Source organism: Dreissena polymorpha, chromosome 1 (assembly GCF_020536995.1).
Source record: "Dreissena polymorpha isolate Duluth1 chromosome 1, UMN_Dpol_1.0, whole genome shotgun sequence".
In the NCBI taxonomy this organism is placed as follows: Eukaryota; Metazoa; Mollusca; class Bivalvia; order Myida; family Dreissenidae; genus Dreissena; species Dreissena polymorpha.
The window spans coordinates 169,549,066-169,560,999 of record NC_068355.1 but is presented as its reverse complement, the minus strand read 5'-3'; the positions used below and the strand labels follow the sequence as shown (position 1 = coordinate 169,560,999).

The window sequence follows — 11,934 nt, the reverse complement described above, 5'->3', positions numbered from 1 at the left end:
ATTTGCATTCGATTCATACTCCTACATAATTTCTTGCTTATGCTTAAGCACACTCTGCACTTGCGTACGTCCAACACAGAGCTCACTTGCTATTACACGCGAACTTTTTCCAGATTCAAACAGTTTCAAACACTTGACTCGCTCCTCTAATGTGAGGAACTTACGTTCACCACTCATTGTTATTCCGTGATTTATTATTCCGATTGCTTTTAAAAGTGTTGTGAACGCTAGAAAGCTCTTTTGAAGAATGATCCGAAAATGTTATTTTAAAATCGATACTCAATATTGTAAGTACAATGTACTAATTAGCAGTCATTTAATTAGCAATTATTACTTTAAACGTGTCAAAAACTCTGACATATTTTCTGTTGAAGAAACCCCCACAATTATCCCGGGAAAACAAACCTTCTCAACACCTTATTATTTGTTTACTCGCAGCGGTCCGCTTTTATAATATCAAAGGCAATTACCGCTATCAAACGCTTTAACCGCAAAATAGACGGACAAATGATGTGCAGTGTTTTTAATTTTCGCGACTCGAGACGATTGACGCGTGACCGTTGATTTCAGTTCAAATATGAATTTCGGAGTTGAATATAGTGGCCGTTGGCCGTTATGGACAGGTGGCCGTTAAATTCAGGTGTAATATAGAGTGTTTTTCGTCGGGGGATTCCATACTGACCGTTGTCTGCAGGTGACCGGTAAATTCAGGTGGCCGTTAGGTCAGTTTCGACTGTATACTGATTCAAGTGAACATTTGGACAGAACTGGATTAAGTGTTGGGCGTTATGAAAACACGCATAGCACGTCTACTGACCTTTCGTGTGGTGTCTGTGGTGTTTTGATAAAAGAGATTAAATGTGTGTCTGTGGTGTTTTGATAAAAGAGATTAAATGTGTGAATGCAACTCTGCCGATTTTACCATAATTACCGGTAATACATTGTTTTGAATGTTATTATTTTAATCAATACATTTGCGGTCTAAAACGCGGAAGAATAGTGTAAAATGCGATTTAAAAAATTATTTTTTTTGGATAAAAAAATTGCAGTCGGGGGTAAACTGACACGGTCGGTCGGGTAACCTGAAACAAACATATTTTTTCTAAGGCCTAAATATGATTATAAGTAACAGAATTTAAATTGTTTTTAAGTGCATGTTCAGGGGGTTTTCTAGCCATTTTGAGAAAAGGAGTCTGTTCAAATTGGGATTGTTTTAATTGAAAAAGTGGCAAATTTAGGAATTATTTATCAACAAAAAGGATGCAATAAAGGAAATATATTGTGCAGTATGTTTAAGATCTAGAGTTAAGCTATCATATTTTGATAAGTCAAAAGGGACTTCTTTCTTCAAAAAATTTTTTTTTTTTTTTTTTTTTAAATTGGGCTTTTTTGGGGGAATTTTGGTCAGCTTTTTGGGAAAAAAACGTAGATTTTTTCGATTGGGAAGCAGCTGAAAATAGGCGGTAATTTTTAGCAAAAAAAATCACTGCAATCCCAAGCTAGAATGTCAGGTAATCAACCAACACACACACATTTCAGTAAGATACCCCAATAGTTTAGGGCCTAACTAAGTTATTGACTCGATACCTTTTTTCTAAACATATATTAAGTAACAGTGACCTGACTAGCCATAAATTCAATGGTTGCAATAAGTTACTTACACACAAACTTTTAGTGTGAAACCTCAATCCAAACTTAATTGAGCTGACACTGTTTTTCAATTGTTAATTACAGTGAGCTTTACGCTTCTAGCCCCCCAAAAATTGCAAGCTAGGTGTGCATATTTCTACACACAAAGATTCATAGAAATATCTCTATTCAAACAAAAGTTATTTAGCAGAAACATTTGATTCTGTAATTTTAATGTTATTTAGAAGAAACCTTTTTTGTAATTTTTTATTTCAGGTTACCTTGACCTTACCCTGACCAGCCCCAAAGTTTAAATTGTAGCTTGGTCACAATGCAAGCTTGCTCTACCCAAAGTTTCATAAAGGTTGATCAATTCTAACTCAGTTATTGATTGGAAACCATTAGTTTGACAAACCCTACCCTCCTGAATGGATGTTCAACGTCGTTGAAATATTTCTTAATGGTGCAACCATAATATTCATTACTGTATGTTAACATTATCATACTTTTGAAGTAATACATAACAATATATGTGAGCTTAACATTAAACAATCTCCTATGATAGAATAAACAACCCACAGACATCAAGTGTTCTGATGAAATGATTATACAATACCTGACATTTCTATATTTTAAGAACGGAGCAAACGCTGGTCGTAAAATACAAATTGTGGAATTCCCAGTGATGGATCCTTCAAGCCAAAATAACGCAGATTTAAAGGAGCAACTGTTACAAGCAGAGAAAATCTTACACCCAGGATTTCATGCACTTTGTTTTGTGATAGATCCAAATAAGATAACTGATTTGAAAGACCAATTCCAATGCACCATGGAATACTTTGGAGATGATGTTGGTGATTATGCTTTTGTTATAATAACTTTTACTAAAAGTGAAGATGACCTTGAAAAACGCTTTCCTTCCATAGTTCAGGACAAACATGCAGAATTTACCTCTGTATTTAAATTTTGTATCTTTAAACAATTGTACATAGACAACAAAGTAACCCAAACAGAAAAAGAAGAGATGATAAAAGACATCTTTGCTTCCATTGACAGTGCAAATGTGAGAAAGTTTACTCCTCACTTCAGTTCCCGTTTTAAACAAGAGACTCAAGCTGCTGAAGCATTAAGAGCTACAGAAGCTTTAAGAGCAGCCGAAGCTGCTGCAGCTGCTGAAGCTGTTAGAGCTGCTAAAGATGCTGAAGATGCAATAAAAGCTGCTGAAGCTGCAAAAACAACAACAGCTATGAAGACTGCTGAAGAGGCTCGAGCTCGTGCTGATGCTTTCAAAGCTGCTGCTGAAGCTGCTGCTAAAGCTGCTAAAGATGAAATTTCTAAGATGGCTAAAGCTGCAAAAGCTGAGCGAAAAGCTGCAGAAGCTGAGCGCCAAAGGGAAAAAATATTACAGGATCAAGCTAATGAAGCTTATAAGAAAGAAGTTGAAACAAGGCAAGGAGAAAGCATTAAAAAGCTAGAATTACTTCTGGCAGAATTCCAAAGTAAAGCTAATAAAGACTTTGCAGCGAGAAGAGAGCTTCAACAGAGATTAGATGCAGCTGAAAGACGAGCAGCTGAAGCAGAAGCACGGGCTGATGAAAAATCATGTACAGTTATGTAAAGGTTTTATAAAACCATAATACACAATATTTTGATATTAAAACAACAGTTAGTGAACAGGTTTTAACATACTGGATATTTAGAAATTATTAAATTTGTTGTACATGTTTACAACATTCTCAAGTTTTTTTCTCAATCCATATAATTGGTGATTAAAGAGTAAAATCTATGAGGTAAATGATATGATTTATTACAAATCAGATAAACAACCATCATTTTTCTTTAAATATACTATTGATGATAATATTGCATGGAAAGAAAACATCTGATCTTTACAGTTAAATATTTAATTAATGCAAAGTCAAAATCATGTTTCTCTGTCTAATTATTCAAATTTGTCAAGATAATGTTTTCTGAGTGGACTGATTTTTTAGTTTATTCCAAACACAACTAAATATAACTAGTTTAATTAACGCAATTAAGATTCATTCAAGAACCCAATATATAGTGGTATGTGATTCTGCCTTTCAAATATTTACAAGAGGGTCAAGATGACCCTAGTTTACTTACCATTTCTAACAAGGCCTTGTTCATTGCTTAGTTGAAAATTCAGTACTCTAGAGCATATTAGATTGGTTCTCTTCTGTTTACTTTTGCAGTGTGAGCATATGATTAATTCTGGTTGAGTACTGTCCATTTGCATAGGTTTTTTGCAATGCAAACATTTGCAAGTAATGCTAATTCTACATGTTTTTACAAGGTTGTTGTCAGATTTTGACCTCGTGACCAAGAGTTTTACCCCACATGACCCAATGTCAAACTTTGCCAAGATATCATCAAGAAAAACATCCTGGTCAAGTATCATCATTATTGAACCAAAACTATGGCCTCTAGTGTTTTTGTAAGATTAGACCCCATTACCTAGATTTTGTCCCCACATTACCAAACGTCAAACTTGACCGAGATATTGTCAAGCCAAACATCCTGGTCAAATTTCATCATTCTTGAACCAAAACTCTGGCATATGGAGTGTTTACAAGGTTTTTCTAAGATTTTACCTGGTGACCTATATTGTGACCCCTCATGACCAAACACAAAACTTTTCAACATGTCCGAGATCAATAAAACCAATGTTTTGACCAAGTGTCATGATGATTGGGCAAAAATTGTGACTTCTAGAGTGTTCACAAGGTTTCTCTATAATAAGGAGAACAGCTCTGCCCACTGGCGGCTATGCTTTTCAATGGACCGGAACCACTTTTGAACTCAACCAACATATTAAGAAAAACATTTTGACAAAGTAACATGAAGATTGGGCATGAAATGTGACTTCTCCAGTGTTTACAAGGTTTTTCTTTTTTTTTATCGAGTTACCTAGTTTTTGACCCAGCATGACCCAGTTTCGAATTTGATCGAGGTATCATTGGGACAACTCTTCTGACCAAGTTTCATAAAGATTTGACAAGAAATGTGGCCTCTAGAGTGCTTACAAGGTTTCTCTAAAGCCAAATAAGGAAAACTTCCCCAACCTCTGACAGCCATGTTTTTCAACGGACCAGAACCACTTTTGAACTCAACCAACATATCATTAAGACAAACATTTTGAATAAGGTACATGACGACTTGGCTTGAAATGTGACTTCTACAGTGTTAACAACCTTTTATTTTTTTTGACCTAGTGACCTAGTTTTTGACCCAGCATGACTCAGTTTCGAACTTGATCGAGGTACCATTGGAAAAAATCTTCTGACCAAGTTTCATGAAGATCGGACAAGAAATGTGGCCTCTAGAGTGTTTACAAGGTATCTCTATAGCCAAATAAGGAGAACTGGCCCGCCCACTGGCTGCCATGTTTTTCAACAGACCGGAACCACTTTCAAACTCAACCAACATATCATTACGACAAACATTCTGACAAAGTTACATAAAGATTAGGCATGAAATTTGATTTCTACAGTGTTTACCAGGTTTTTCTTTTTTTTTGACCAAGTGACCTAGTTTTTGACCCAGCATGACCCAGTTTTGAACTCGATTGAGGTATCATTGGGACAAATCTTCTGATCAAGTTATATGAACATCGGACAAAACATGTGGCCTCTAGAGTGTATACAAACAAATGTGGACATACGGACGGTCGGACGACGGACAAAGACCGATCACAAAAGCTCACCTGAGCAATCAGGTGAGCTTATAAAAGCTTTTAATCTCTGGAATGAGCAATACTTGTTAATTAAGATAATGTGGTATTTGAAAGACACAAGAAAGATCCAAAGTCAAAAATGATTAAGATCATTGCTAATCTGGTAGTTTTGAAACCAGACTTCTTGTTTCCATGTGATGCACTTATGGTTACAAGTTACAGCTATGTTGTAATACCTGTTCTGTGATTCAAAGCATGAACACACAACACAAATAATTTTCTTTAAGAAGAAAAAGCAGAACCCAAATATGTTGTTTGATAACTTCACAGTGTTTGAACTAAAACCCACTTCGTTAATATTGAAAATGCAAACAATCTTATTCTCTACAGTAATACTTTCTGGATCATGAAAACTGATCAGATCTATTGTTATATATATAAGAACAGGCTGATTGCAATAATATGACACAATCAGCATGAGTGTATACAAATACCACTCCTAAGCAATTTCTTTGTGAGTATTGCGCGTTCAAGAAGTTACAAAAGATATCAATGTGAAAAACATAGAATATTACATTACTGTGATGTGCTGACACAGTTTTTTATGTCCCCCACTATAGTAGTGGGGGACATATTGTTTTTGCCCTGTCTGTTGGTTGGTTGGTCTGTTGGTTGGTCTGTTGGTTTGCGCCAACTTTAACATTTTGCTTTAACTTTTGCTATATTGAAGACAGCAACTTCATATTTGGCATGCATATGTATCTCATGAAGCTGCACATTTTGAGTGGTGAAAGGTCAAGGTCATCCTTCAAGGTCAGAGGTCAAATATATGTGGCCAAAATCGCTCATTTTATGAATTCTTTTGCAATATTGAAGATAGCAACTTCATATTTGGCATGCATGTGTATCTCATGAAGCTGCACATTTTGAGTGGTGAAAGGTCAAGGTCAAGGTCATCCTTCAAGGTCAGAGGTCAAATATATGTGGCCCAAATCACTTATTTTATGAATACTTTTGCAATATTGAAGATAGCAACTTGATACTTGGCATGCATGTGTATCTCATGGAGCTGCACATTTTGAGTGGTGAAAGGTCAAGGTAAGGTCAAGGTCATCCTTCAAGGTCAGAGGTCAAATATATGTGGCCCGACTCGCTTATTTTATGAATACTTTTGCAATATTAAAGATAGCAACTTGATATTTGGCATGCATGTGTATCTCAAGGAGCTGCACATTTTGAGTGGTGAAAGGTCAAGGTCAAGGTCATCCTTTAAGGTCAAATATATGGGTCAAAATTGCTCCTGTAATGTCACTTATTCAATATTGAAGCTAGCAATTTTATATTTGAAATGCGTGTGTATCTCAAGGAGCTGCACATTTTGAGTGGTGAAGGGTCAAGGTCAAGGCCATCCTTCAAAATCAAACGTCATATAGGGGGACATTGTGTTTCACAAACACATCTTGTCATTTATAGTAAAATTAATACAAATAAGTAGCTACCTTTAGGTCATAAATGTCCCGACGTAATAAAAATAAATCAAAGTTTATGGGGGATTTGGCAATATAAATACCAATATGAAATAAAGATCAAGTTTATTTAAAAAGAGGTCAGTAGGATCAGGTCAATGTTTTGGCACTGGTAAACATGGCTAGATAGGTATTTTATTGTTGTAGTTGTGTGACCAATAAACATTCTGCAATATTAATATACGCTGACTGGAAATGGTATAAATATTATATTAATTCATTTTTTGTTGTACCTGTAAATAATAGCTTGATTTATTTTATTACTTTATAGCAAACACTTACCTATAAATTATTTCTAATCTAAGGTGGCAATATAATATGCATGATGAAATGCATGATAATAACTATCTCGTTGATCACCCTGTCCTTTTTTCCAATAACAATGTAAGACCATGCATTTCCATGATGTCAAGCCACCTAAACAATTTAAAATGATGTTAGCTTCAATTATTAACATTAAGTGAAATATCAATATCAACAACAACAACAACATAACCTTTATTAAGCTCAAATCACAAATATAGTGACACATGAGTATACAGTGACATTGCATCTTATACAAAGAGTTATTAACAATTGTGACATGGTGTTAAACTTTACATAAAAAATAGAAAAGAGAAAGAGAAGTTGAGATGAAATAAGATATGATGTTGATATCAATTGATATTATCCCCCCCCCCCCCCGTTCAATAGTTTGTTGCAAAAACTGTAAAATATTTATATATTTCATTGCATGTAAATAACTTCAGCAAAACACAATCCCTATGAAGGAAACATACTGTAATTTAAGCATGAGATTATTAAACAGAGGCTAAATTAATGAATACATACATTGTTTGTTGATTTCTGGCCAATTTTGGTTTCTTATCACACTATTATTAAAGTGAAAACCGACTTACAATGCTTTCATTTATTACAATGTATTCAGCTCATTTAACCAGAACATGAACTGTATTTTTTGCATGAAATTAAATTTATAGTAATAAGTCATAAACTTTAGTAATTACATTACAGATGCTTTTTATGTGTGACATATTGTGTAGCCTTAGAAATGTATGTATGTGTCTTTGTATTTTATTGATATGAACACTAGAAAACATTCTTTACACTATGAAAACATCTGGAAGCTTTGCTTGTTTGTATGGTATTGATATTAATATATAATAATTCTGTGCGTTTGACTGTTATTGACTTGAATATTTAATGAATGCAAGTATGCTTTTATCATTGAATAATATTCTTGTAGATTGTCATGTAGATATTTCAGTATTAAATGCTCTATTGCTGCATGGTAATGACTTGTCTCCTCCTTTGCACATTAATGATGCAAACATTAAAAACGCAATTGCACGTACAGTCCAAAATGTAAAGATTATACATGTATAACTTTTTATTGCATATGTTTGTTGGATATAAACTGTGGAAAATTTTTCTATTGTGTATACTATTGATATGACCATTCAGCCTGAGCTGTTCTTGTGAAAATGTTGCTGATTTGAATGTTGCATGTGTAAACTTTTCCCCTGTATAATTACAAACTTGAAGATGATCAAGTTTTCTCCTGTAAATATTATGGTCTATTACTAAATAATAGACCTGTTTATTGTTGGGCCACTGCTGGGCTGGTTTTTCAGTTTTCTTATTGTTGGTGTTTTTTAACCGAAGTAGCTAATTTTACAGATTTAAAATTTCTTTCTCATTGTTATCTACACAAACAAAAGGTTGTAAATTTTCTCCTTTAATTATTTCTAATCTATTCTAGTAAAAGTTTATTAAATATGTAAAATAAAGTTAGAAGCCGGTAGTTAAAAGGTGTTTCTTAGCAATTCTTGTGATATTTATGATGGATGCTGAGTTTACGGGCTGTAGTTTACGGATTTCTGTACAGTGGTGGGGAAAAAGTGGATCGGTCACATGGCGTCTGATCTAAGCAATTGTAGTAAGAGCAAAATCAATTTCAAGCTTTATGAGAAAACGTAGTTGATATGCATTCGTGTATTCAGTGAAATAACCATGTTATACTTATTTTCTGAAAATAGGCTAATATCTCACTGGCAGTAAGAGGGTAAATTTCAATCGAAATAAAGGAATTCCCGTGGCGTGTTAAACAAACATATTACTTTTGGTCAGCACAAAAATGTCAAAATATATTTAGCGTTATTATTCAATTTCTGGAGAGTGGGTTGCTTCAGATTCAATTAGGGCGGGCACTATGTTCAGGTTTATCATAAACACTTTAAATGAATGTTGGTTTTTATGTAGCAATAGTAAAAGGAACTTAATTGTGGCAATGCGGCAATAGTCGGTACTTACTGCAGTTAAGAGGTGGTCTTATGGCGCATTTATTTATAATTACCAAGACAGTTTGTTGAGTCACGTTTTAGTTCATATGCAATAAATCTCTAAAAGGTTTGTTAATTATTATAGTGGGTTAGCTATAAGCCAAATATGGCTTTTTTCGGTATTTACTTATTATCTTTATTGTTTATTTTATTGCACACATGGAAACGCGAAACCGGAAAAGGCGCCGTCCGTCGGTCAAACTACACCAGCATCCCAGCCAAAACCTACCTGGCACCAGCCAACAACCCCGTCAGCTGCCTTCCACCCAAATGCCCGATCAGCTGCCTCCCAACCAACAGCCTGTCCAGCTGCCTCCCAACCAACAGCCTGTCCAGCTGCCTCTCACCCCCAGCCATCGACTCGGCCAATGGTCTTCAAACCAACAGTCCGGCCATCAACCCGACCAGCTGCCTCTCAGTCAACAACTGGGCGACCAGATGCAGCCTGCAGCAAGCCAGCCAGATCCGGCTGTTCAATCGGGTAATGGTTTTAGTGAGGATATTTTTTTACCATGCATGATTCCTAGTTTTCAGTCTGTTTTAGGTGATCATGTTCCTCAGTCAATTAAAGACAAAATAATATCAGGCCAATATGTAGATCTGGCATGTTTGTTGGAGGCCCCGGTAGTTCCTGAAGATTTAGGAAAACATTTGGTTTTGAATAATTCGGGTGAATTAGTGGTAAAGCCCAACATGAAACAAAGCATTGTTGATATAGCTAAATGGACTGACGCATTCCTCATTTTCTCAAGCATTTATTTAAGTGCTCATCCGGTTAAAATGCAAGATCTCTTAAAGTATATGCACACTATAAGGCTGGGGGCAGCAAGACACACTGAGGGTTGGAGATCTTATGATCAACAGTTTAGGTTGAGAATGGGTAATAACCCAGCGAATTCGTGGGCAATGATTGATATGGAGCTTTGGCTGTTGTGTATGGGGCCTCCAAGGCAGCCAGTTCATGATACAGGGAATTTTGTAAGAAAATGTTATGATTTCAATTATACCAGATGCTTACGGTCAGTTTGCAATTACAAACATGCTTGTATGATTTGTGGTTACGACCATCCTTCCAGGGTATGTCATCTCAAGCCTCGCAACACCAGTTCCTTGGGAGGAGGGTCTGTCAGGGGGGCTGTCACCCAGACCTCGTACAGGCCTAGAGCTTACACGTTCCGACCTAGAGGCCCAATTCAGGGGCTCCGGGGCCCGTTTAGCAGATACTAATACCTCAGTTTGGTCTCTTGGCAAGTCGCCAATCAATGTTGTTACGATTTCTAAATATCTTCAGTTATATCCAAATAAAGAAGTAGCTTCTGTGCTCAGTAATGGCTTTAAGCAAGGTTTTAAGCTGGGTTATAAGGGTTCACATCTCGGTTCTTCAGCGAATAATTTGGTTTCAACAAAAGTGCATTTTTCAGAAGTCCAAAAGAAACTTGACAAAGAGATTTCCTTAGGTAGAATTTCAGGTCCTTTCAAAGTCCCACCAATTTCCAATTTAAAAGTAAGTCCATTAGGCATTTTAGAGAAGCCAGACGGGGGTTGGCGGTTAATTACACACCTGTCGTATCCCAATGGGTCAAGTGTCAATGATGGTTTTAGTGTGGAAGACATTTCTGTTAAATATACATCATTTGACAAAGTGGCTGACATGTTATTTAGTTTAGGTACGTCAGCAATGATGGCAAAAAGAGATATTAAATCGGCTTTTCGTTTAATGCCTATTTACCCAGGGGACTTTCACTTGATGGGGCTTCAGTTCAACAACCAGTATTATGTTGACAAATGCTTACCAATGGGTTTATCTATTGCTCCGGCTTTATTCGAATCATTCTCCACTTTTATACATTGGCTAGTAAGTTTCAAAACTGGGATTCAAACTTTAGATCATTATTTGGACGACTTTATTTTTGGAAGTGCAGCTGGGTCAAATAATTGTAACATGCTAGTTTCTACTTTCGAGGAAGTATGCACCGAAATGGGAGTCCCAGTTGCGGTGGAAAAGTCGGTCGGCCCAACAACAGTACTGACATTTTTAGGCCTGGAATTAGATACTGTGCAAATGACTGTTAGAGTACCTGCTAAAAAAGTGGAAGAACTTTTGAAGCTTTTGCAAAATTGTCTAGTAAAAAAGAGACTTACGTTAAAAGAATTGCAGTCTTTGACTGGGAAGTTGAGTTTTTGTAGTCAAGCAGTAAGAGCAAGTAGGGCATTCTTGCGCCGATTTTATGATGCTATGTGTGGCTTAAAAAAGTCCTATTATAAGATAAGAGTTAATGGTGAAATGAGAGAAGACATCCTGATGTGGATTCAATTTATTGAAGATTTTAATGGCGTTGTACATATTCCAAATAAAGTATGGTTGGATAACTCTGTCATTCATCTTTACACTGATAGTGCAGGCGGTGCTACTCTTGGCTGTGGTTGTTATTTTGGAGGTAATTGGGCCTATTGCCCATGGCCTGTTCAATGGCAAGGCCAACCTATTTTATCAGATATAACATTTTTAGAGATGGTCCCTGTTTTGTTGGCAATATGGCTCTGGGGGGTCTTTTTGAGGGACAGGAAGATTAAGTTTCATATTGATAATTTAGGTTTGGTAGAAGTGATAAACAAACAGTCTTCCAAGTCGAAACGTTTGATGTTTCTGGTTAGAACATTTGTGTTGTTAGTTATGAAATACTCGGTGGTGTTTAAAGCAGTACATATTTCATCAAAGTCCAATTACATTGCTGATGCA

At 36.0% G+C, this 11,934-nt stretch overlaps 2 protein-coding genes across 2 annotated transcripts; both read left to right on the top strand.

The window, feature by feature from the left end:
- Positions 1–2,653: 2,653 nt before the first annotated feature.
- On the top strand, positions 2,654–3,247 carry LOC127864430 (tol-Pal system protein TolA-like). Its single transcript, XM_052404068.1, has one exon. The coding sequence runs from the start codon at positions 2,654–2,656 to the stop codon at positions 3,245–3,247; it is 594 nt and encodes a 197-aa protein (XP_052260028.1).
- A 5,186-nt stretch (positions 3,248–8,433) lies between these two features.
- LOC127860260 (uncharacterized) lies at positions 8,434–11,818 on the top strand. Its single transcript, XM_052398203.1, has 2 exons — positions 8,434–9,675; positions 10,271–11,818. The coding sequence occupies exons 1-2, from the start codon at positions 9,301–9,303 to the stop codon at positions 10,355–10,357; spliced, it is 462 nt and encodes a 153-aa protein (XP_052254163.1). The 5' UTR covers positions 8,434–9,300; the 3' UTR covers positions 10,358–11,818.
- Positions 11,819–11,934: the final 116 nt, after the last annotated feature.